Source organism: Triturus cristatus, chromosome 1_1 (genome assembly GCF_964204655.1).
Source record: "Triturus cristatus chromosome 1_1, aTriCri1.1, whole genome shotgun sequence".
Taxonomy (NCBI): Eukaryota; Metazoa; Chordata; class Amphibia; order Caudata; family Salamandridae; genus Triturus; species Triturus cristatus.
This window is the reverse complement of record NC_140579.1, coordinates 163113979-163140814: the sequence shown is the minus strand read 5'-3', so window position 1 is coordinate 163140814 and position 26836 is coordinate 163113979. Positions and strand designations below refer to the sequence as shown.

The 26836-nt window shown below is 48.8% G+C and overlaps 1 protein-coding gene across 4 annotated transcripts in view; it reads left to right on the top strand.

The window, feature by feature from the left end:
• The window catches only part of TLK2 (tousled like kinase 2), a 2417851-nt gene that overhangs the window by 515019 nt on the left and 1875996 nt on the right, over positions 1-26836 (top strand). For all 4 annotated transcript variants that reach the window (XR_014968435.1, XM_085624076.1, XM_085624079.1 and 1 more), the window contains one exon: positions 1157-1226. Coding sequence is in view for 3 of the 4 variants with exons in the window: in XM_085624076.1 (XP_085480202.1) it covers positions 1157-1226 (70 nt within the window). In the remaining variant the exon portion in view is untranslated. The remainder of the gene's footprint in view (positions 1-1156; positions 1227-26836) is intronic.

The following is a 26836-nucleotide window of genomic DNA, read 5'->3' as shown; positions in this document are numbered from 1 at the left end:
CATCAAACATGTTGTATACATTGTTTAGGCAGTGATGTAAAAAAGTGTCAATTAGGCTGGTGAGATTTTAGTGTCCATGCCAAAAGCACATTAGACTAGAAAAAGGGAATCCCATAATATAATAGATAATGACATATATTCGACTTCAGGATGATCATATATAGTATATATTGCAAAATATATTGATGCAGATACTCAGTCACACAGTAGACAGCATTGGTTCAAACAGTTTTACCATATTTGTTTGTATCTGATGTCACTTTGCACCCACCACCATAGAGAAAATACCGCTAAACATTTGTTGCATGGCATGTAAATGTAGAATAGGTTCATGCTGCATAAGAAAGTAGCGGTAATTAAATTTACAACTTGGCACTTAAGTAGGTTTGTAAGCAACCCTCCCACCTTCCGGGTGAAATAGAGGAGGATTGAAAATAAAAGTAAATTAAACATCGACTTAACAAGAAATTTTGCACCTTAATCAATTGCGGCTGGGATGAGGTTGAAGGCAGGGCAATAAGGCTATAGAAAATGGAAATGTGGTTATACATTTTGGGCTTTGTCGACATCCTGAGTCACCGACTGCACCTATAGTTATCCCCCCAAACAAAGTTTATTTTCTGACCATATGTTTTCTGGATCGAACAACGAAACACTAAGTGATGCAAAGCACCTGAATCTAGATTAGTCCCCAGGAAAACACTATTGTTTCAGATAAGTAATTCTTTTCATATTTTGCTTCTCAGGTTGCATTTTCTGTCTGCCTTGGTCTCCATTTCTTTAGACTTTATAGACTTTGTGTGGGCTCATTTGACTATTATTTTTAGTAGGTCTTTCATCTATCAACTTCAGTACATTGATATCCATGGCATGAGAAAATTATGTTCTGAATGTCCATACAGAATGTAGACTGTAGAGAATAAATGTTGCAGGTAAACGTCTAGCAAAAGACATGGGGTTTCCTAACAATTGCTCCACATGTCTGCTTCAAACAGTTTTTGTGACAATTTAAAAGGATAATTTCAGGAGATTTATTTACTGACATCTGAACAAACCAGACAGTTATTATAGATAGCAAGGATCTGTTTATAATGCTGCATATTCTTTGAATTGATTTGGCATAAACATTTGTCAACATTTGTGTTACGTTTAACAGACGCCTGAGAAGAAACAGAATGAACAGAGGAATAGAAAAAGAAAAGCAGACCCATACGAGACCAGTCAAGGTACCCAGCTGCTTCATATTTGTACAGTTCCCAGCATAGCTGGTGTATTTCAGACTTTGAATTTAAACTAATTGCTGCACTCGTTTAAACGTAGAAAACCAAATCTTCCTGAATATAGGCACAAAGAACAAGTTCATTTATTACATTCAAACCAGCAATGCAAAACGGTCATTACCTATCAATAGCAGTTGGAACACGTTCCTGAAACAAAATACAGGTAACTTTTAATTTGCCTGTGGTTGTTAAACTAGAAGCCATATATTCTGGAAACTGCCTTTTTAGGTATCACCTAGGCATCACTTGCGCTGTCTCTTTGAGATATGCTGTATTTAGGTATGGACTTGAAGTTACGCCCATTTTCCGCTCACCTTTTCAATTGGCTCCTGTTACTGTCCATTCTAAATGGTTGCTTTTGATTCGTGAATAGGCTTAGGAGTCCCTCCTTAGTACCGCGTTTTCTGCTTTTGTAATCTCCCGTGAAGACTGGCCCTTTTATTTGTGTTGTTACTCAGCTTGTTTCATTTACGGTCTGTGAGCACTATTTTCTTGAATGAGTTTCTCCCACCTGCTGTTGCACACATAGCATTTTTTTCCTGCTCATCACCAGAGGTGTTTGGAATGCGCCTGTTCTTTTCCGTACACTTCCCTCCTGGCCCCCCCCCGCATCCCCCCCCTGCTTGTTTTTTAATAATTGTGAACATACTCCATCAGCGCTACACCCAGTTACATGAGCGCTGTGCGCTGGTTTTGCTTTCATTGTTGTGTATTTTACCAGCTCCTTGTAGGAAGCTGGCTCTGTATATACTGTACCAAAATGAGGTGTAGTATGTACAGAGTCCAGTGGAGCCCCAAAGGTTGGCAGAGGTATAAGTAGATAGCATCATACTTTCAATTTGTGATCGTGTGAGCGAGCAGTAAAGCTTTATCAGAGGGTAGTGTTAAGCATTTGTTGTACACACTCAATCAGCAAATGATATCACACACTCAAAGACTGACTGAACTCAGACCAATTTTGTTTGTATACAAATATTAAGTTATTTTATTTCTCGAACCAAGCCAAGCCTGGCACAAGTAAGTGGAATAAATGCTTTGCAAAATTTTATGCAGTGTTTTATAATTGAATGCAGGTTCAAATGCAGTTGATTGAAATATAGGTAAGTACAAATGTCGAAATTACTTTTCAGATTACTTTTTCTACTCAGTGTGATATGCCTAGATATCACACTGGGACATTTCCTAGAGAAAAGGTAAGTAAAATCAGTTTTGCATAGTTGTAGTTTTTCAGGTTTTCTTACAAATCAACTCCACACTTAAAAAAATAATTTCAAGGAAAATCTGTCAATGTATTCCTATGGAGAGAAATTAAGTTATCGGTTAACAGGCAAGTACTCTGTCTTTGGGGTTCGGTTTCTGGGGTTAGAACAAGGTTTCCCCCCGGGTCAAGGATGCACTCTCAAAGCACCCTCAGCGGCACTAGGGCGCCAGGTGCAGAGTGCTGAGGCGCAATGTTATCTAATGGGGGGGATAGTGGGCCTCCAGTTGGTGGCTGCTCACGAGCAGGCCACAGGGTTGTGGGAGCAAAGCTCCTGGTGTTAGGCTCAAGGCAAAGGGGGATCAGAGTTAGCACCGTAAGTACACCCTCAGTGGGGCAGGAGCGGCTGGGTGCGGAGTGCTGTTTTGGCAACGGGTGCCCTGTTGGTTCCAATGGGGATTCTCCAGTTTTGACAAAGACTGCAGGCTTGGGGACGAAGATTTTCTGGAGGTGACCACCGTTTGGAGAGGTAAGTGCGAGTGGTGCAGACTCGCGGATTTGGCTGGAGCCAGAGTCTGTGGGTGACCAAATCCGGTGCTCACAGTAGACAGCGTCAGTGCAGGTCCTCTGGGTTCATGAGGTTGCTGGCTGCAGGACACAGCGGGATTTCGCTTCTGCAGGTTCGAGGTGGGGACAGGCCGGTGGGCTTGGGCCAAGTCAGTGGGCGTCCTCCTCTTCGTAGCTTCAGCACGGCTCTTCGGCCCTTCTTCTTTTCTTCTTGGCTGGTTCTTGTCTGAGGAGGCAAGGTTAAGTGGTGGCCCATAATAATAGACTAAGGGGTGTTACTGGTAGGTAAAGGTTGTGACCAATGGGTCCCTTCTTTGGGGTTGGTGCACCCCATATTATGCCACACTGCAGAGGGAGGAAGGGAGGGAGGGACATAGGCCTCACTCTGGTTGGCTGGGTCCCCCATCTGCAAGATGGCAGGGACTGAGAGTTGTGCTTCACCTCGCCTCGCCCACCTTAGGGGTGGGGTTGGCAAAGGTGGGCACACCGCCCTTCCTCACTTAGTTTTCACGTTGATTCTCCTGCCCAAAGTGGGGTCAGAACCGGTGGGGGCCAATTGCTGGAAGCAGTAAAGGGCCTGTGGAAGCTCACCAAGGCGGCAAACCTTTGAAGCGTCTTCTTTGTGGACCCTGCCCATCGTTTCAGACCCCGAGAACAGCAGGTTCTCGACCCAAGGGTCCAGAAACATGTCTGGTGGTAATAGCTGGTGAGCAGCCACTCACCCTGGACACTAGTGTTAGGTCGTTTTTCAGCGGGCAACTCTAAGATGCCCTCTGCATGCATCTTTCATTAAATCCCACACTGGCATCAGTATGGGTTTAATGTGCTGAGAAGTTTGATACTAAACTTCCCAGTTTTCAGTAAAGGTATTATGGTACTGTGGAGTTTGTAATGACAAACTCCCTGCACCATATATTCTTAATGGCATTACCGACTTACAATGTCTAAGAATTGGCTTAGACACTGTAGGGGTACAGGGCTTCTGCACCTGGCCCCCCACCACTAGTATAGGGCACCCAGCTAGAGAGGTGGCTGATCTATGCCAGGGCAGTAGGTTGTAGGCATGGCACACAGGGATGTGTGCCATGTCGGCTCTTCACTTTTTTTCTGCACCAAAACGCAACACATGCCAATGCAGTGTGTGTGTGTGTGTAAAGGTACAGGGCCTCTAAGCATGGCACAATATGTGCTACAGCCCTTAGAGGCTTTCCCTGGCCACAGTGCCCTTGGTACCTGTGGTACCATTTACAAGGGGCTGACGGGTGGCGAGAGAGTGCCAATAAGGTTTTGTTTTCAATGCAGTTTTAAGGAAAGAACATAGGCCCTGGGTATCTGTTTGGCAGGAGCCCAGGGCACACTCAGTCAAAGTACATCACCAGTTTAGCAAGCAGTGGGGGTAATCATGAAAAAAGAGGGCACTTTCTTGCACTCCTCTGGCCCACTTTATTTGCTCTCCCTCCCCCTCCTGATCAGTCAGCAGGCTCCAGCCTGACCTGCCTCACAGCAGAGCAGCGGAGACAGGCGGACGAGAGGGAGGGTTGTGCTGCAGCCTGCCTCGGAGCAGGGGGCATTGCTTTCTGTGCCTGCTCCTCGCAGTTGTCCCTGCTGTGGACTGGCTCTAGTCTCCACAGAGAACGACGGATATGAGCTCTTTCTATGAGTGTGGCAACTGTTTCACGAGCACTGTTTTTTGCTTTTATTGTTGTCTTTTCTCTCGCTCCTCCACCCCACTGTATCTGGTCTTCCTACTCCTCCTTTCCAGTCGGTTATGGGGCTCCAGCTTGCGCCTACCTCACAACGGAACCAGGTGGACGGAGATTGAGGGCTTTGCTGCTAGTTTACAATACCCTCGCCATAAGGCTGAAGAGCAGGCGGCAGAGACCGGTGTTGCTGACTTGCCTGCTGCTGGGTTCTGATGGATACATCTGCCAGTGGATTCCTCAGCTTGTGAAAATCTCCTGCGCCAGCAACATTTGGAAACTTTTGTAGCTCTCCACGCCGACGAGGACCACGTCACAATAGCATGGCTCCGCTGACGTCACTGGAGCCATAAGAGGACCTCGTCGGCGTGATGACGTCAGTTCCCTTTTTTCCGCGCTGTCGACGGTAACGGTTTTTGGGGACTGTCCGTAGCTTTTCTAGTTACTTTGTGTTTCTGCTGTGTTTCTGGTTTCATCTTGCTTCTTTCTTAAGATGTCGACGAAGAAGTCAGGGTTCAAGCCCTGTTGAGACTGTGGTAAACACAAGTCTATCACGGATCCACACGAAGATTGTGTTTGGTGCCTGTCATCGGATCACGATGTCGAGGGGTGCTCTTGCTGCTGCAAGATGAACCCAAAGGTCTTAAAGGAGAGAGAAGCCAAGCTATTTATAGCGAAAATGAGAAAGGAGAAGAGAGGTCGAAGGCGTTCGAAGTCGAGGTCGGGTTCGAATTCGACGTCGGGTCATGCTTCAAAGTCCAAGAAACATAAAAAGAAGAGGCACAGCTCTCGACGCCGTTTAGATAAGGAGACGGCTCCGAGATTGACTTCACCAGTTCCTCGACGTCGTAAGGGCTGTTTCTCCCTCTCCTTCTGTGTCGAATCCGGCTTCGCCTGTTAGCCAGGCTTCGCCTGCAGCTTCTCCGGAGCGTTCTCCGGCTCCATCGCCGACGCATTCTCCGGCTCCGGTGGAAGATGCTCCGGCTCACGATGAGTCGTCGACTCCGTTGGCTGCACAGTCGGCGCAGATTGGCCCGAGTCCGGTAATGTCTGTCTGAGCCTCACCCGCCCCCCTTTCCTGGCCCAGGACAAGACCATTGCATTATTTAAATGCCATGTATGGTGTCTTTTCAAGAGAAATGTACCCCTTTGGAGCACCTTCGGGTCCCATGGGTCCAATGGCCTTTAATTTGGGGGTTCCTCAGGCCTATGCTCAGGCTCCCTTTATGCCATTCTTTCCAGTGACACCGTCTTGGCATTTCCCGGTGCCGAGGACGTCGATGCTGCTCCCTTCTTCTCTGGCTCCAGCTCCACCTCGTTCGACTCAGGCTGTGCCTCCGGATCCATGTTCGACGCCGGCTCCGGCTCCGTCGGAGTAGTGAGTGGCGCCGCCGGCGCCGGTTCCGAGGATGAGATCCAGGCGGGAGGCGCAGAGCATCTTGGAAGAACAGAGATATCAGGCAGAGGTAATGGAGGAGGGTGAACTTCAGGAGTCTGACTTTTTTGCAGAATTAAAGGAGGCAAGTGGCATTGATATGTCCCCAGAATGGGAGCTTTCTCCTCCATCAGATGCTCCATCTAAGGATGTAGTTCCCTACCACACAGTCATAAGGAAGGCAGCGGAGCTCTTGGACTTGCAGCTCCCAACTGCTGAATTTAAGTCAAACATCTTGACGGAGGTTCTTCATTCCCCCTCCACTGTGGTAGAACCTTTGCTTCCTTTTAATGATGCCATCCCTGAGCCAGTAATGGAGGTTTGGCATAAGCCCTTTTTGGTTCCCGCAGTGTCCAAGTCTGTTGCTAGGAGGTACAGGGCGTCTCCAGAAGATCCGGACTTTCTAACTTCCCATCCTTATCCTGAGAGTCTGGTGGTTCAAGCTGCCTGTTCGAAAAAGTCTTCTGGAGCTTTTCCTCAGGTTCCTAGCGATAGAGAGTCTAAAAAGCTTGACCAGCCGGCCAAGAAGGTGTTCTCCTCGGCAAGTATGGCCCTGAAGTCCACAAATGCCACCTGTCTTTTGGGTCATTACATCCATGCCCTGATGGATTCTGCAAAACAGCTGGCTCCTAAATTGTCAGATGAGGACAGGCAGAATTTTAATGCGGTTTTGTCGGACACTCAAGTTGCTGCACGACAGGTTACACAGAGTGGTTTGGACACTGCGGACTCTGTTGCCAGGATCATGGGCTCTTCGGTTGCCACTAGAAGTGCTTGGTTTAAGTCGTCTGAGTTCTCCCTAGATGTGCAGACTACACTTCTGGATCTACCCTTTGATGGTCCTGGACTATTTGGGAAGAAAGCAGATGCAGCGTTGGAGAGGTTCAAGGAAAGCATAGCCACAGCTAAGTCTCTGGGCCTGCAGGCTCAGCCTAGAGGTTCCTCATTCAGAAGGTACAGAGGTTTTGGGAGGTCGTCCTTTCGGACCTACAGGCTGCCTTAGCAGCAGCAGCAAAATACCCTGTATAAGACCTACAGGGGTAGAAACAGAGGTCGTCCACAAGGTCGTCAGCCCTCCTCCTCCTCCTCCTCTTCCTCCCTCCCTCCTACCACTGCAAAGCAGCCCTAGATCCACCATGCTGGATCATGTTGGTCCTGTGGGGGGTCGGCTTACCCATTTTCTGCAAGATTGGGAATCGGTCACTACGGACCTCTGGGTTCTAAATCTTGTGGAAAATGGGTATGCTCTTCCCTTTCGGGAATTCCCTCCAAATTACCCTCCTTGCCAAGTTGCTTGCTCGGAGGACCACCTTCTTCTCCTGCAGGAGGAAGTCCTGACATTACTAAAAAAAGGTGCGATAGAGGTGGTTCCGGAGCGGGAAAGGGGTCGGGGATGCTACTCACGGTATTTCCTGATAACCAAGAAGGATGGCAGATTATGTCCAATCCTGGATCTCAGGGTCTTGAACCTTTTTCTGAAGCAGGAGAAGTTCAAGATGCTCACCCTTGTGCAGGTTCTTTAAGCGCTGCAACAGGAGGACTGGATGTTGTCGATGGACTTGCAGAATGCGTATTTTCACATCCCCATCCTGGAGTCGCACCGGAAGTATCTCCGTTTTACGGTAGGGTCGCAACATTGTCAGTTTGCGGTTCTCCCGTTTGGTCTTGCTACTGTACCTCGAGTCTTCACCAAGGTGATGGCAGTGGTGGCAGCCCATTTCAGAAGGTCGGGGTTTCCAGTTTTCCCCTATCTGGACGACTGGCTGATCAAAGCAGAGTCGCCAGAGAAGGTGCTTCATCATCTGCAGGTTACAACTCAACTGTTGTACAAATTGGGTTTCTCGATAAACGTGCCCAAATCTCACCTGGTGCCCTCTCAGCGCAACCTGTTCATAGGGGCGGTACTGGACTCTAGTGTGTGTCAAGCATTCCCACCTCCACAAAGGATTCTCGACATACAGGAAATGATTCCCTTGTTGTACAATGGAGCGGTCGTTCCAGTCCTGAAGGTCCTTTGTCTGCTCGGTTTGTTTGCTTTCTGCATTCTGTTGGTCAACCATGCACGCTGGCACATGAGGGCGCTCCAGCGGTGCCTCCGCAGGCAGTGGTATCAGCACAACAGAGATCTCAGGGAGTCTGAGGATCTCCAGAGAAGCTGCAGCGGATCTGTCTTGTTGGCGCGTGGAGGGCAATCTGTCTCAAGGAAAGCCCTTCCATCTACCTCCATTGGTGGCCACAGTGATAACGGATGCATCCACTTTGGGGTGGGGTGCGTATCTGGGGGATCTGGAGATCAAGGGTCTTTGGTCTCCAGAGGAAAGGTTGCTTCACATCAACCTCTTGGAGTTGCGGGCAATACTTTTGGCACTCAAGGCCTTCCTCCCTTCCCTTTGCGGTCAGTCGGTTCAAGTCCTGACAGACAACACTACTGAGATGTGGTATGTCAACAAGCAGGGAGGAGTGGGGTCGTATTTTGTCTGCAAAGAGGCTTTGCGTCTCTGGTCCTGGGCTCAGGATCATCAGATTTGTCTGGTGGCAAATCATCTGGCTGGAGTTCTGAACGTGCGTGCAGACAGTCTGTCGGCAGTTCTCTGCCGACCACGAGTGGAGACTCCATCCGGAGGTGGTTCGTTGGGTCTTTCGGACGTGGGGAACTCCTCGGGTGGACCGGTTTTCCACTCACGAAAATGCTCACTGCCCGTCATTCTGCAGTCTCCAGTAACCGATGCAGGGAGATTTGGGGGACACGTTTCAGTTGAGATGGGACTCACCACTCCTTTACGCGTTTGCTCCCATACCCTTGATTCCTCGGGTTCTGAGGAAGATTCACCAAGACCGGGCCCAAGTCATTTTGATCGCCCCGGATTGGCCAAGAAGGGTGTGGTATACAGATATTCTCCACCTCTCCTCGTGCCCTCCGCTCCATCTCCCTCTTAGGGCAGACCTCCTCTCGCAGGGGCAGGTTCTACACCCCCACCTCCAGAGCTTACACCTTCATACCTGGAGATTGAATGGGGAAACCTGAATTATTTTTCTCTCCCGCCTGACGTCGTAGACGTGATTTTGTCTGGCAGGCGTCACTCCACCAAGTCTGTCTATTCCTATAGGTGGTCCAAATTTGTCCTTTGGTCTGGGGAGAAGTCTATTGACCCTTTGAGGGCTCGTTTATCCAACATCCTTCAGTTTGCTCTCTCTTGGTCAGTAAGGCTTTGCTGTAGCTACTGTGAAGGGTTATTTATCGGCGGAGTCTGCATTCCTTTGCTTGCTGGATCAGCCGTCCTTGTTTAAATCACCTATTGTATTATGGTTCATTAAGGGCCTTACCAACAAATTTCCGCCCACTCTTTTTATTGTGTGTGAGAAGTTGGCCTGGCATATGCTGTCTCCTAGTTATAGGGGACACCTTGCACCAGTCCAATTCGACTCTTATTGATGATAGGTTTAAGACAACCTTTAAAGAAAGCTATCCTAGTGGTAGCTGTGGAGAGCAGCCTTCAGGCTAAGTCTTGAAGGAGTGTTAAGCTTATTGTTTTACCATAGATAACCTCTTGAATGACCAAATGAAAGAGTAGCCCACACAGGTATATATATAAAATATATGTATTTATTCTAAACAGAATCCCACAAGTCTCTTTATGAGGCTGAGGCAAAGTTACAATTCAAACAAGCATTGATAGATACAATAAACAGCACTGGAATCATAGGGCCCCAGGGGGGGACCAAACCATATATTAAAGTGGTAGAAGAACCACGACAATTCTACAGAATTTACAGGGCATTTAGGATCGCTGGCCCCTTAAGAATCCACCCCAGGTTATGAGGAAGGAGACCCACGGGAGGCGCGTGCAGTGGAAATAGCTGCTATCGGGATCTCTAATAAAGCCTATGGAGAATGTCGCGGTTTGATTTAAACAGATTAAAGTCACTTCTAGCAGGAGTACAAAGTTAAAACTTTAGAGTTAAGCTTTTGAAGAGCCCACTACCACGAGAGTACCGAGGTACCACTGTTACCTGCCCCAGGGAAGCCGGGTGCATAGGTCGTTTTCGATGTCGGGTCGCGGGCTGATTTTCAATGGGAAAATGTCCAAAACTGCTGCTAGCCAAAAGTGTTGATGATGCCGTGAAGATTGAAGTTGTAGATCTTATAGAGGAGAACCTGAAAGCAGAGGGGACAGAGTCTGGGTCACGGCACGTGACCAGGGAGCTCAAAGCAAAGAGCCCTTCAATGTCGGGTGCTTCAAGTGGAAAGAGGTGTAGCTTGGATCTGCAGCCACGGGCTCCGGGAGGCTTCAAGGAAGACAAGCTTCGGGAGGGCGACTGTCCTACGTCGGATGAGGGTCGCTGCGGTGTTAGTGTCCGGATTGGATCCACTAAGCCTTGGCAACCGCAACCCACGCAAGATGAACAAATCAGCTACTGGTGCAGACCCACGAGGTCTGTGAGAGGTCTCCTTTGGAGAGACTGTAGAGCAGGCCTGGAGCAACCAGGGGAACTCTTAGATGTCGAGATTGTCCTCCGCTCGGGCCCACAAGTCGAGACACAAGGGACCGCGGAAGGCAGCAAAATGGAGTGCGTAAAAGGGAACCCACGGGCCACCGGAGGGGGCTAGGGTGCTGATCTTTGGCACAATTGCTGCTTGGTGGTTGACTCAATAATGGGCCAAAGCACACCTTCCCCACTGGCCAGGGTCGTGTGCTATGCAAGAGGTGGCCGGGGTCCTGGGGTATTGGAAATCTCGGCACCCACGCGGTCCACGGTGCTCAGGTTTGCTGTGCACACTCACTGGCCTCTGGGATGCTTAGGAAACCCACATTGAGGTTGCTGGAAGTCGACGAAGTTCGTGAGAGCAGTGAAGTTCCAACAGGGTCACTTGCAGTGTTTCAGGTGCTTGCCAAGCAGGGGGGTAACTCCTTTACCCCAAGGGAGATTTCTTCAGTCAGCTGGGCAGCAGCTCGTCGAAGGTCAAGTCTGTGAAGTCCAAGATTAATCTGAGGCTCTGGGGCCACGTTATTCACCTTTATCCCCAAGATTAGGGGAGTGTCCAGAGTAGTGTCCACCAATGAGAGGTGAGGTGGGTAAGGGTGGCTACACCCTCTCCCCTTTGTGTGTTTCCCGCCTGGGCGATGGGCAGGATGCCCCTGAACCGGTTCCAGGCGGTGTATGCAGAATGTAGGCGCTGTAGCTGCCTACGTGCAACTCTGAAAGGCAACTTTGGTGCACCCACCCTGTTCCAATCCACATATTCTGTCTGGGGAGATGCTAGCACCTCCCTGCCACAGGAGCCCTATTGTCCAGCTGGCGAGGCTGGGATTTTCCCCAGCAACAGCCAGCCAGAGTCGTGTGGGTGGCGGGTAGTAGCCATTTTGTACTACACGTGCACTTTTAAACTGGTGCCCGAATTCTGCCGCTTTTCCCTGGACTGGGGGTAGGATTCCTACATGTTTGACACCAAACACGATATGGTTCTGTGTAGCCATTCTCAAGTTATCACATTATCGCGATAGACTTATAATGCGGTTAAGAGTATATGGTATGGCTACACTACAAACAACCCAGCAATGATTTTACGAGGGTTGCAGAGAGGCCCTACTCAGGTAGGGGTCCCCCCTGACACATACCTCAGCACCCTGCCCTGTAGGATTAGCAAGGCCTGCTATAGGAGTGACATATGAGAGTAATGGGGTGGGATATAGGGTACCTATATCCCTGTAAGGGGTGCTAGCACCACCTTACCCAGACTACAGTAGTGGTCTGGTGGTGTCAAGTTTGTATGGCTGTCCCAGGGTGGCACAATAAGTGCTGCAGCCCTGGTAGGCCTACTGAGGGACCCATGCCCTGGGTACCTAGGGTACCATCTACAAGGGACTGTCAGGGCATCCTCAGCATCCAATTGGTTTGTACGTAGGGTACTCACATGGTTTAACAGAGGAAGCAGATAGGCTGGGGTCCTGGATAGCAGGGCCACAGCCTGGCTAAAGTCATAAAACAGTCAAAACATCAGCAAAAAGTTGGGGGCAACTATGCAGTCGATGCCACTCTCCTACATTGTGCTTCAATGGAACTTTAATCTTGTCTTAACTTACTTGGTGGGTTGTCCCTTTGAACCTTTGCACAAGTGTCCCTTGAGACTATTGTCTTTTAAAACAATTTTTCTCATTGCCATTACCTCTGCAAGGAGGGTAAGTGAGCTTCAAGCTCTGAGTTCAAAACCCCTGTTCTGTAGTAGGGGATCTCTGTGTATAGTCATAATCTATGAATAGTCCCGCCCATGTGCGGGGACCCCGGAGCAATCAAAATATCTCTTAAGGTGTCCTACATTTGCAAACCTGCAAAGACACTTAAGAGACAGACAAAATAATACAGCCTAATACAATATGGCTGCACTGGCCAGCACTTCATCTGAAGTGAACACAAAAGCCAAAATAAAGTTTAAATGTCATTTTTATTCACATCTGACATGTTCCTTTATTGTAGCACACTCCCTTCACCAAAATCCCTTTAAACAATAGAGAGGAAGGGGTGGACAGACAAGCCCTATAGGCTGTCATGTGTCTGCTAAAAGGATACCGTGCCTTTAAGGAACTCTCCAGAGACCCCCGGTATCCCAGGATGCACAGCCAAAGCAAGTTACTTTCAGTTCTTTTTTCCGGCTCCTGCTAGCAGGACCCTGGAGCTTGAGCTCTACCCTTTTGGGTGGATATTTGGATAAATTTTTTTTTTTTTTTATTAAGAAGTTTGTTCATTCGACGTCTAGAGCCTTTCTCTACTGCATCCTGCAATTTGGTGCAGTTTGACCCACTATTAGCATGGCTTTATTTGATAAATGCCCTGAGTGTGGGAGGAAAATGGCCAAGACGGACCCACATGATGTCTGTATCCTCTGCTTATCATCTTCACATGTCCCTGCTACATGTGACATCTGCAAGACCTTCTCCAAGAGGACCCTGAGGGACAGAGAGAAGATTCGCCTTCAGGGACAGGAGAAGCAGAGGACAGGTGGGACTTCGGGGCATGGAGGATCTCATTCCCCTTCCTCTGCCCATGCTTCAGCCACTGGAGGGACCTCCGGGCAGAAAAAGGAGCAGAAACGACACCTACTGGCCGGTAGGTCGCGTTCGACGTCGAAGGCGACGACGGCGAGAGGTAAAGCACCGGTGTGTTCGCCGTCGATCCAGGGCTCTGGATCTCGGCGTTCTCGACGTTCTTGACCATTCTTGCTGAAAGAATGATACTCCGGACCAGGGCTGCTTTTCTGCCTAAGGTGGTAACTCCTTTCCATCTGGGGCAGTCCATTACCCTTCCTACCTTCTATCCTCCCCCTCACCCTTCCAAGGAGGATGAGCGGCTTCACCGCTTGGACCCTAAAAGGGCGGTGAGTTTTTACCTCGACAGAGCTAAAGACTTTCGAGTGGGTGACTAGCTCTTCGTGGGCTTCATTGACTGCAGGAAAGGCAGAGCGGTGCAAAAGCGCACTCTTTCCAGATGTATTATCTTGTGCATCAAGATCTGTTACTCTTTGGCCGGTAAGGAACCCCCAGGGGGTATAAGAGCTCATTCTACCAGGGCAAAGTCTTCTACATCTGCCTTGTGTAGAGGTGTTCCTGTGGAGGACATTTGTAGAGCGGCAACTTGGGCCTCCCTCCACGCTTTCGCGAAGCGCAACTGCTTAGATACAGAGGTGAGGAGGGACGGACACTTTGCACGTTCTGTCCTTCAGGACTTTTTGGTATAGAAGGGTGGGCACCCTCCTCCGGGAGTGGGGACTGCTGTGGGAATCTATTCACAAGGTGAGGAATCCACTGGCAGATGTATCCATCAGAAGAACAAGTTACTTACATACGGTAACGCTTTTTCTGGTGGATACAGTATCTGTCTGTGGATTCCTCACTGACCCACCCGCCTCCACGTTGTCCACCCTTGTATACCTACAATATTGATAATGTGATAAAATCTATCTGTTACTGTCAGAGGAAGTATTATTTATTTTGCTTTCCTGTATTGACTTCACACTGTTTGTGTTGGGTTGAATATTATGTACTGTGTATACTGTGTATATATTGTTGTTGGTCCGTCCGTGTGCCTCGAAGGCACGGAAAACAATGGCGGAACTGACATCACTCCGACGAGGTCCTCTTATGGCTCCAGTGACATCAGCGGAGCCGTGTGCGCATCCATGCTATTGTGACGTCGTCCTCGTCGGCGTGGAGAGCTACAAAAGTTTCCGAATGTTGCTGGCGCAGGGAATATTCACAAGGTGAGGAATCCACAGGCAGATACTGTATCCACCAGAAAAAGCGTTACCGAAGGTAAGTAACTTGTTCATTAGCACTAATCTGACCATCGGACTTAATGCTGAGCCCTGTTTTCCGAATACTTCCTTTGTTTGCATACTTTTCTAACCTTGTTTTTATAGCACACCTAATCAGTCCTGTTTGCAGGCTATGCACGTTATGTTCCTGGTGCAATACTACGAATTGAAGGTGGTTTCTGTGCCACTGGCATGTACTCTAAAAGTATTTCACCCCCGTTGTTCACTTTGAGTTCTGAGGAAGTTGCACTGTATTGGTTAAATACAGCAATACACTGGGTATGCTTGAGCAGAATTGATGTCTGTAAAACAGTTTAGCATCAACTACAAAATCCACTAAATATGTTGATCACAGGTGCCATCAATTTCTGCAGCAACCGTCATCTTATTCACAGCCAAAGTATAACCTCTAATAAATGCATTTACATCCTAACAGCAGTGTAGTTGTTACTTAGAGAGTTGCCCACACTACAGATGCCACTTGTCCTGTTAGACATAATAAAAGTAAACCCTCCACTGAATTGGTTAACGTCACCGTAACTGTACGGGACCACCACACAAGCAGGCACGTCGCCACCTCCACTTAACTCATTAACCTCAAACTTCACAGCAACTGCAGATCAAGGTCAGGAAGCTAACCTCTGATCAACAGCCCTCCCTGCCCAAATCAAGTTGTGTTACAGCTATGTGACCTCACTGTTTTGTCTAAATGAATGCAGTCAATTTGCAACGCCGTTTATGATCCCACAGCAACAATGTTTGCTCCGCTTAATGATTTACGGCACCACAGTGCATGCTCCAGTCATCGGGTTACATCACACCAGCAGCACTGAATCAGTTAATGGGTTATCTTAAAGCAGTAGTGCAAGCCACACAGTTTCCTCAAAGCTGCATTCAGGGTACATTACAGTTGCCACTCAGCATTGCAGTTTTGCCGCTAAGCATCCTGAAACAGAACTGCCGATATACTATACTTATACTATACTTATAGGTACTCTGTGATTACACTGCTGGTACACTCCATGCTATGCTCACTGCTTGGTACATACCCACTCAGCTGTGGGATAGACTGCATTGTCCTTGGGACTTCACTGCCAGACAGGCCCAATACCTCTGACGAGTAGACTTTGCTGGATTGCTGAATTGGCAACTGGGAATATTTCAGTTTGTGTGTCGGCATATGTTTTACCTACTCTGTTGTAGGGTGCCAGGAATTATACGGTTAGGTCCTCGATTTTGCTTCAGCACATACATTTGAGTTGTTCAGTCTACTGCTTTAGTGCAGACTTAGAACATTCTCACCCCTTCCAAGGACATTGAGTTAATTTTGATGTTACATGATTTCTTCTTCTTCAATGTTATTTATAGTGCTTGTGGCCAATATCCTTCGTTTTACAATTAGCTCTTTCTGACTGTCTCCTGCCCCCTTGATATGCTAAGGGGGCTCCCTTCTGTTTTACCCATGAGTGATGCAGGTTTCCTCTGGCCATATTAACCTACACTCCAAGGTTTGTCTGCTCTGCTTCTTATACAACTCTACCAGTCTCCTGAGTGGTAAACCATCTACCTTCCTAACCCGCACCCCCAACAACCACCACTTCTCCCCCTCCCCCCACACCACCACCCCAGCATACGACTTTGAAATCCACTGCTACATTATACCTTCAGAGAGCTACCCTTTGGAGTAGGAATGAATCTTTAAAAATAGAGACTGTGCCTTTAATAACTAAAGGACCACCAGTTTCCCAGCATTCTCAACAGGTGGCAGTTGTGACAATTCTATTATCTGGCTCCTTCTGACAGGACCCTGGAGCATTGAGCCCTGCCAATTTTGGCTATGTATTATTATTGGTTTGTATTATCTGCCTCCCAGAGAGTCCTGTTCCTTAGTCTTGTCACCACTGCAGGAAATTCTCAAGATGCACCATGAAGGTGAAGGAACAGGAGAAAATTTGCCTCCATGGTACCGAGGAGTGAAGAAGACTACAGACGCAGTCTGTCGGTGGGACTTCAGGGTGAGAATAGGACCCGCCCTCTACCAGGTCTTTCATTTGTCTCTGGAGGGCATGCCATGAAAAAGACTGCAGAAAAGCACCATTGGTCCTGGTCTTGACGTTGAGGAGAGGTACAGCACCTACCTGTTTGCCATTAATACATAGTTCATCATCGAGGAAGAACCGTAGATCATTGTTGAGGCAAGGTGTATCGACGTCTATGACAACACTGTTGATGCACAGGCCTCATTCGGCTTCTGAATCTAGAGACAGCAAGGCCTACACAACAGTCGCTGTCGAGATCTAGATCGACGTTGAGGCGACGTCTTGGTCCATACCGACGTCGAGTCTCTGATTAGACCTCTATTAAGACATAATTTGAGAACAAGGGAAAACTCATGAAGTAATTTCATACATGATTTCCAATAATAATTTTTTTGCAAATTATAATAAAAGATAGGGCTTAATGAAAGGATTGTGGTAATATTGTTGAATTATTCAGTGGCCAAAATAAATCAATTATCTAAAATAGGAATTGCAAAATGTCATGTATGATAGATGTCTAGGAGCAATATGGTGCAAGTAAGTGAGATAAATGAATGTTTTGAACAAGACAGCATAGACATGATAACAAATCGCAAAGAAATTGCATATGAATTCAGGGAATTATATCGTAATGAGAGATTCAACTTGCCACATAATATGAAACTAATTGTACTCCTAAAAAATGTACTATTGTATGGGAACCACCAAGAGTCCTTTGTATATGTTTGTCTTTTTCTAGCGCCATTTTATCGCTGTATTTATTTTTTCACTTGTCACCTGCGCCGTTCATCTTATTTTTCACGAGCACTAATGTGCACAAGTCTGTACAGGTTACATGTATATTTAATGTAACTGAGTGCCGCCATTTTGCCCTCTCTTGTTTATGCCATTTCTGCTCAATACACACCAATGTTGCATTTACTGGTTATAAGTGTTTTTTGTCTCCCCGTTTCCCTCCCCTTGCAACTTGTATGTGCATGCTTCCTTGAATGTGAAAATTCCTCCTAAATAATACCTGTTGAGACAGTGTTTGCTATACATATGATCTACCCAGGTCTTAACTGGGTTTAGGGGTACCCGCCTGATGTTTGTTTCTAAAATAAAAAAGAAACCACAATTAAAGCAGCTAGTGTAACTGCCCTTCTTTTATGTTATGACAGCACTATGGGAATCCATGAAACAGTTTGCGGAACATCTCCCCAGAAATAAACGGGTAGACTTCATGGAAATCCTAAATGAAGGAATCATGATTTCCAACCAAATAATTAGTGCTACAACTGAGTCTTCCCTGTTAGTGGCACATGAGTCCTGCCACGGCGTTGTTCTGGGAAGATCTACTCTGCTCCGCCTCACATCCCTCAAGCCAGAGTCTCCACAGAGGATATTGAATCTCCCGTTGTTGCTATTCTCAGAGGGTTCAAATCACTCAGTGGTGGTAGTGGGGAATCCAACGACAGCACCAACGACCTTATAAGCCATACTAACTGAAGCAGACTTGGGGAAGATCCACCCAGCAGCCTGCTCAATGAGGCAAATAAACATCAGGATCAAAACCCTCAATTACTATTTCCCCCTCTCCTCTTATCCACTCAGGTGGGGAGGGGGATCATTTCTCGTTATCAGTCAGATGCCTAGGTTCTGAATATTGTGCAAAATGTAGAATGTGTCAGATTCACCAGTCCTCCACTGTCCATACCTCCAAATCCGTCCAATTTCCAACTCCCGTTGCTATGATCAGATGTCTGCATCCTGCTACAGGTGGTGGAACCCGTTCCTCTCAAACAATGAGAGAGAGGCATTTATTCCAGATACTTTCTGGTGAGGAAGAAAGACAAGAAGGGTCTCAGACCCATACTCAACCTCAAAACAGCCTACAGATTTATTCAGTGAGAAACATTCCGGATGCTGACATTACATCAGATCTATCACCAATTAGACCAGGTGTATTTGCTCTGTCCTGTCGACTTTTAAGACACATGCCTTCATATTCCAATCAACAGAAAGCATTGAATGTTCTGGAGGTTCATAGTGGGATAGGACCATTATCCGTGCCAAGTACTTTCATTTGGTCTGAAGTCAAATCCCAGAACATTCTCCAAGTGCATGGCAGTAGCTGCCCATCTCAGGAAGTACAGAATATACACTTGCAATCTCCTCCAAAGGTTAGGGCTTCATGTCAGCCGCAACACGTCAGCGCTTTTCCTTGTTCAAACCTTAGAGTATCTGGGAGCCTCCATCAACACAATACAGACCAGAGTATCCTTAGGAGGAGAGGTACTTATCGATCCTTCAGAAGTGTCATTCTCATAAAAGCCTCTCGCCCAACGGTGAGAACAGTCAAGTCTCTCCTCGGCTCGATGGCATCCGATATCTTTCTCACACCGAATGCTTATCTCCACATGCAACCTATGCTGGAATGTCTCGAGGACCAGTGGGACAGTCTGACAGGCAGTTGGCAAGACCGGATAAAACTGTCCCTTCATGCGAAGCTGTCCCTGAAATGGTGGTGCTCCAGAGCCAACCTGCTTCGAAGTATATGATTTCACCAGGAGGTTCCTCCTCAAACAATAGTGACGGATGCATCACGATCAGGAGCTGATGGGGAGCTGTAGGAGGCTGGCTTAGTATATGGTGCACACTTATTTATGTGAAGGACCTTGCACTAATCCAGGCAACCCTTATGGTGATTTTAGTGGTTTTAGACAACCACAGAAAGCTCGTAGCTGGTGAGAGCAGCCTTCAGGCTTATCCAGAAGGAGTGTTATGCAGCTTGTTTTACCAATTCTAATCTAATCATATAGTGTAGGTGAAGAACCAAACAGTGTATATATATAAAAATGTTTTCTATTACACAATGCTCACTAATACATTGGTATATTGCCTAGCTGGAGATATAAACACAAATATGCAACAATACTTTAATTGCAATAGGTAAGTAAGCACAAAATACAGTGGTGCCCAGTGGGAGACCAAACCATATATTAAGAAAGTGGAATTCGAACTGCGACCAAAGTCGGGACTTGGACCAGGAGACTCAGAGGAGCTGGGGACCACCCAAGTTAAGTACTCAGGAACCCCACAAAGGCTGTGTGCAGAGTGGAAACACAGCTGCGTGTCCAATAGAAGTTAACAGGAAAGTCACGGTTGCAGTTTTGGAGAAGGATCATTCCCAGTGGACCCTGAAGAAACCCCGTGGAAGACAGAAGGTTGGAGAGTCACTCTACCCGTGGATAACCCAGGAACCAGGATACCTTCACCAGGGAAGCGGAGTGCATAGGTGCGAAGTGATGTCGGAAACCGCTGTAGACCACATTGGAGGAATTCAGAAAAGATGCAGCTGCCGAAGACTGTGCAAGAGTCCAGTGGAATCCAAGGGTGGATTCTTGAAAATTAGAACCAGTAAGCAGAGGGGACAGAATGTATGCCACTCGGAAGTTACCAGGAGACGAGGAATAGCCATGCCCACTGATGTCGGAAGGTTCAGGAATGAGGACGGTGACTTTGCTGCAGCTGTGAGGACTAGGCGATGCTGAGGTACACCAGGAGCCGTGCACGAGCTGTCACATGTCTGAAGTCGAGAACCAGGGGGGTCGGTGTCTGGTGGGAGCACCAACAAGCCTTTGCAGCTGTAACATGCATGGAAAGCAAAGGAAGAGCAACGTTGGGACCAGCAAGCCAAGGGACTCACCACAAGCAGGAGAATCAGAGCATGCCCCGAGCAATCAGGTAGCCCTCTGAAGCAGAAGGCCCTCAAGAGGACCCTCAGGCCAAAGGCATATTAGTCACAAGAGGACCTCGAGCAGCTCACCAAGAAGGAAGGCCCACGATGCAGAGGATGCAGTGAGGACGCTGTACTTGGCAGGAAGAGATACTGGAGCTTCTTGTAGCCCAAAGATCTCTGGAGTGCAGAGCCAACAAGCCTTGGCAACAGCAAGTCGATGTGGTTCATTGGACGTTGGTACCAGCGGTTCTTACAAGGGCTACTGGCCTCAAAATTGCAGAGAGGACAGGTCAGGCCTCGTGGGAGTTGCAGAACCTCCACCTGTGTTGCTGAGCATTTCAAAGTCTGTGGGACGTCGGGAGCAGCAGACCGGTCAGCTTCATTGCGGTGCCTGCAGATGCAGTGGAGTGATTCCTTCACTCCAAGGGAGGTTAATTCGGATGTCCTTGATGCCCACAGGTCCGTTGAAGATTCTGGAAGAAGCCTAGACATAGACGACGAAGACTTGCAGAACAGCGAGACCAGGAGCAGCAGGAGTCTTTCTTGATGCAGTCTCTGTTCCAGGCGAAGTCCAAGTGTCCAGATGTTTGAAGAGTGACGTGGTTTCAGGCTTAAGTCTTATCCCATGACCGATCTGAGCACCCACCTACAGGTAATCCGTTAAATACCCTAGGAAATGAGTTAGAACGACTCTGGGGTCCCTCTCAGGGGAGGGGCTGGACTGAGTGGAGGCTACTCCCATGTCCTTTGTCCAGTTTCGCACTAGAGCGGGAGCCAAGGGCTCCCTGAACTGGCTCAAACCGGAGTATGCAAGGAGAGCACCAAATGTGCCCTTCGGAGTAGTCTGGTGCAAGCAAGCGCCCTCACCCCAGCCCAGTACACAAAGTCCTGTCTGGGAGGTGGTCACACCTCTCTGTGACAGGAAACCTATTGTTCTACCTTCCCCTGCTGAGCTCAGTTCAGCAGAAGGAGGGCAGAATCGTGTCTGGGGTTGGCGGCAGCACTAGCTTTCTGGCAGACCCTGGAAGGTGTTAACGGGAGTACTGGGGGCTTCCTGGAGGAGCCCCCCTCCCCCAGTGCATGAAATCATACCTCCAACACTGGTATCAGTGTTATGGTATGATTCTAACATGTTTGATACCAAACTTGCCCAAGTTCGGCACAGCCACTACATAGTTAGCCATTGCTTATTGACGGATGGCCACTGTATGTTTTAAAATGGCTTGCCGCAGTTACAAAGCCTGGATAATCGACTCTGAAGTTTGTAAGGGTGTCCTGCTCATGCAGGGGCACCCTCACACTTAAAACCCAGCACTCTGCCTTCAGGACTGAAAGGCCTGCATTAGGGATGACTTATAGGTTTTAAGTGTATGGCCTCAGATATAAAAAAATGATCTGTCGTAAGTAGTCACAGTTTCAGTGGTATTTCATTGGTGGCACATTTACCCCAGTATTGGAACTTTCATAGATTCTCATGCTTTGTATCATTCCCCGTCGTCGGAATGGGAGCCTCGGTAACAAAAATATATATATATATACATATGTATAACCATAGAAACAAAAGAGAAAAATAGGCCTAGGCCTCATCTCATTTTGTAGTATATCACCCTCTTTGTGTAAAAGAGCCCAAACTTTTGCCAGGGCCAATCAGCACAGCCTCACCCTCTGGAACCTTCCTTAGAGAGCTCAGAGCCTCAGATTTTTCTACCGCACGTTGTGCTAGGGAGTCTCCACTGAGCTCTGCTCAGTTTTTCACAGAGTTACTTTTGGATATCTTTATTACCATCTTTTGAGACAGAATGTCAGAAAAGGAGAAGAAAGCTTTATTTAGGGCTTGTGCCTCTTGTGGGAAGAAGAGACTGTTTGTGGAAGACAGGCATGAGAACTGCATATACTGCCTGTACCCGGAACACAAGGCCACCGACTGTAAAATCTGTCGGACCTTCTCGACCAAGACCTTGAGAGACAGAGAGGGGCGCTTGCTGACGTGGCTGCAGAAGATAAAGACCAGGGAGGTCATTTCTTCGGATGAGGAAGGATCTATCTCTGGTACCTCCTCCAGGAGATCGAAGAAGAGGGGTAGGTCATCGCCCTCCACTTCTGCGGAACCCCCTCTCAAGGTTCCTCTCAAAGCCCCTCACGGGATCTCTGACAGGTCTGAGGAGGCTGGTCCCATAAAATCTCCTCACGACAGTGTAAAGGAGAGGCAGGGACGGGCTACTGTGGACATAGCCCCTAAGGACAATAAGGGGGTTGCTACATCTACCCCTCCGTCCCAGAAGGAGAAACCTGTAAAGAAACAGGCTGCAGAAACTCCTCAGTCGGTGCCACTGAAGAAACCGCGTCCGTCGACGCAGGCGGCAGCAGGTACGTCGACGACGATCTCCTCAATTAAGCCTATTTCCATGGGGTCGTCCACGAGACCGTCGACAATATCTACTTCGTCGACGGCGGTGTCGACGACGAGGACCACGTCGACGATGACGACGACGAGTTCGTCGATGTTGATGACTACAAGTTCGTCGACGAGACTGTCGACGGGTGCTCCGCCGACGATGAAACATACTACGTCGACGAAAAAGAAAGCTCCGTCGACGACTGCTCCGTCGACGACTGCTCCGGTGACGGCTGCCCCGTCGACGACTGCTCCGTCGACGACTGCTCCGTCGACGAGGATTACAGGACTGTCGACGGCCTCATCGTCGACGACGATTTCAGCTCCGTCGACGACAGTTGCCTTTCAGTCGTCGTCGAGTGCGTCGACATTGGAAATCCCGTTGCCATCGACTCCGTCGACGAGACCGCCGACGGGACCGTCGACGACGAAAAATTTGGATTTTTCAACCCAAAGATTAGTGATTACACCGGACATGACTTCCCCTAGGCGGGTCACGCCTTTGCCACCATCCATGCTTCTCGAGGACTCGGAGGAGGATGAGGAGGATGGGCAGTTTGGGGACGCATACAGCCTTTCAGACCTGAATGTCAAACAGCAGGACACAGATACGGAGGAGTTTTATGGCCCAGAGGGGCAGGAGGGGCACCAACAGGGATTACGCCCCCGCCCTCTAAGGCAGGACCTAATTGCCTTGCCAGTGGCTTTGGTGTCGGATTTGCAACAGATGCTGCAAGACTATAGATCTCGTTTTCCGACGTTGCCGGATCGCACTCCAGTGCGTCCTTCTCCTTTGGAAGTGCCACGTGACATACCAATGGACTTGCCACCTCTACCAAGAGAGGTACCTCGGTCCATTTCACCAGTGCTGCCCTTAGTGGTTCCCCAACCTTCAGGTACGGAACCTGCTGATGATGACGCGGACGATGGAGATACGGACGAAGACGGCGAGGGACAGGTGATCCCTCTTACAGATCCAGGCGATCCAGATGGGGACCCTGATGATACACAGGATCCTGATGCTGTAGGCCGAGAGACAAATATATCGCCTCCGGTGGACATTGGGGGTTTCCATAATTTGATGGAACGGGCATCCAAGAGGTTTGGTTTGCCCTTTACGGTGGAGCAGTCCGACTGCTTCCTTTATGACTTTAAAGCCCAATATAAGAAGTCTGTAAGATCAATTCCCATTATAGAACATGTCTGGGATGAGGGACTGAAGACAATGCAGAATCCAGCAACCGTCATTCCGGTTCTTCCCCGCCTGGAGAAGAAATACAAGGCACCAGAGGGCAGTCCTGCGTGTCTTCTAGGACAACCTAAGCCGGATTCTGTTATTTCTCAAGCTGCTCAAAGTAAATCTAAGAATCCGTCCACTCCTTTAACCACGCCTCCAGATAAAGAAGGCAGAAGACTGGACAATGTGGGTAAAAGATTCTCCACCATGGCCAGCTTGTTGGTGCGGGCAGCTAATTCTCTGGCTATTCTGGGCAGATACGACCGCCAGATGTGGTGTGATATGGAACCATTCCTGGACCAGCTACCAGAAACTAGTCAAGACGAAGCCAGACAGGTGCTGATGGAGGGAGAACGATGCTCTTCGGAAGTCATCGACTGTGCGATGGACATTGCCTCAACTGCTTTCAGGGCTTTGGCGGGCTCAGCCGTCTTGCGCCGCCAAGGCTGGTTGAAGGCGACTTGGTTTCGCCAGGAGGTCCAGAATAAGATCTTGGACCTCCCCTTTGACGGAGAGATGCTTTTGGAAAGCATGTGGATGACGCCCTCCAAGGCATTAAAAAGGACACCGATACAGCTAAGTCCTTAGGCTCTTTGACCTACCGTAAGGTGCCATTTAAGGGGGCACGTGGTCGGGGGTTTTCTAACTACAGAGGAAACCAACGACAGTATTCCTCTCAATCTGGACAGTCCTATAAAGGACAATATTCCAGCCAGCGCCAAGGACAGTCGGCGTCTTTCTCTCGGCAGTCCCAGAGAGGACGTCAGAATCGTCAGGGACGAGACAACGCCAAGAGGCAATAGCGGCCTCCTGGCTCTGGCTACTGTTCCTCCCCTGCCACAAACACCGGTCGGGGGCAGGATATCTTTTTGTCTGGACAGCTGGGTGCGTTTAACATCAGACCGGTGGGTCTTGAACATAGTTCAGAGTGGCCATACGTTGGAGTTCCGAGATCTTCCTCCAACAAGAGCTCCAGACGCCCGTGCAGCGAAACATCTCCGACTATTACATCTCGAAGCCCACCAGCTTTTCATCAAGGGGGCGATAGAGCCTGTGCCACTTTCACAAAGGGGCAAGGGGTTTTATTCCAGGTTCTTCCTGGTTCGGAAGACGGAGGAGGCATGGCGTCCTATACTAGACCTCAGGGAGCTCAACACCTATCTCATCAAGCTCTCTTTCAGGATGGTCACACTCCAGGATATTCTAAGGCTGCTCAATCCGGGAGATTTTTTGGCATCCCTGGATTTAGAGGATGCTTACTTTCATGTTCCGATCCACCCAGCTCACAGGCAATATCTACGCTTCACAGTAGGCAAGAGCCATTTCCAGTTCAAGGTGCTCCCGTTTGGCCTTCGGTCGGCACCCCGCATTTTCACGAAGATGCTGGCACCAGTCGCTGCTTTCCTGAGGAAGCAGTCCTTGGAAGTGTTCCCGTACTTGGACGACTGGCTCATCAAGGCTCCATCGTTCAGGGCAACGTCTCAGGCTGTGTCAACTTGCATAAGATTGTTCGCCCATTTGGGTCTTCAGCTCAATGTGTCCAAGTCGGAACTGATACCCTCCAGGTCACGGAAGTTCCTTGGGGCAATTCTGGACACGAGACGATGCACGGCTCGTCCGTCAGAGGAGCGTCAGGGCAAACTGGCCGCTTCCGCTCGTCTAATACTGCACAAGAGACATGTATCGGTTCGACAGTACAAGTCCTTGCTCGGATCAATCTCATCCTGCATACCTTTGATACCGCATTGCAGGCTACATATGCGTCCTCTACAGGAGGAGCTGGACAAACAGTGGCGTCAGGCAGAAGGATCGTTCAACGACAAAGTATGGATAACACCTGCCATGCGCACGGCTTGCGAATGGTGGCTGGTGAAGGAAAACATCGCAGGAGGATTAACGTTCCGAGTCCCTCCTTCTCCTATGGTGGTGACCACGGATGCTTCCCTAGAAGGGTGGGGAGCTGTCCTCCAGGAGCTTCAGGTCAGCGGTCACTGGAGTCCAGCAGACAGACTGCGCCACATCAATCTTTTGGAGCTGAGGGCCATTCACTTAGCCTTGCTGGCGTTCCTCCCCAGACTTCAGAACCGTGCAGTGCTGGTCCGGACAGACAACACTACGGCCATGCACTATATAAACAAGCAAGGGGGAACGAGATCACGGACGCTGTCCAAAGAAGCTCAGGTGATCTGGGAATTTGCCATCTCTCACGGGATCACTCTGCGAGCCGAGCACCTGGCGGGGTGTCTCAACATCACAGCGGATGCTCTAAGTCGGCAGACGAAGGTGACACACGAGTGGGAGCTGGATCAGGCCACTCTGGAGGCAGTGTTCAAGAAATGGGGTACTCCGACCATAGACCTCTTTGCGACCCCGGAGAACGCCAAGTGCCGGTTTTACGCAAGCAAGGTTCCCCAGCGAGGGTCTCTGGGGAATGCCCTTTCGATTGCTTGGTTCGGCGCATTTTGCTACGCCTTTCCTCCAATTCCCCTCATTCCTCGAGTTCTCAGGAAGGTCAGGGCAGAACCATGCAAAATGATCCTCATTGCTCCAGCTTGGGCGCGGCAGTTCTGGTACTCGGAACTCCTACTTCTCTCCCAAGATCGCCAGATTCGCTTGCCACTGATTCCATCTCTGTTATCGAGAAATCAGGGGCAAGTCCTCCATCCGGATCCGGAATCACTTCACTTGTCAGCGTGGCTCCTGAACACAGAGAATTCCGCCATCTGAATCTGTCTAAGGAATGCAGGGATGTTCTATCTCAGGCACGGGCACCAAGCACTAATAAGACCTACAGGGCAAAGTGGAAGAGATTTTGCCTTTGGTGCCAGAGGAATAAACTCCATCCTTACAAATCCCGGCCACATCAGATTCTGCCCTATATCCTGTCCCTGGCTAAATCAGGTCTGGCGCACTCTTCGATCAAGGTGCATCTGGCTGCCTTATCCCGCTTTCGACG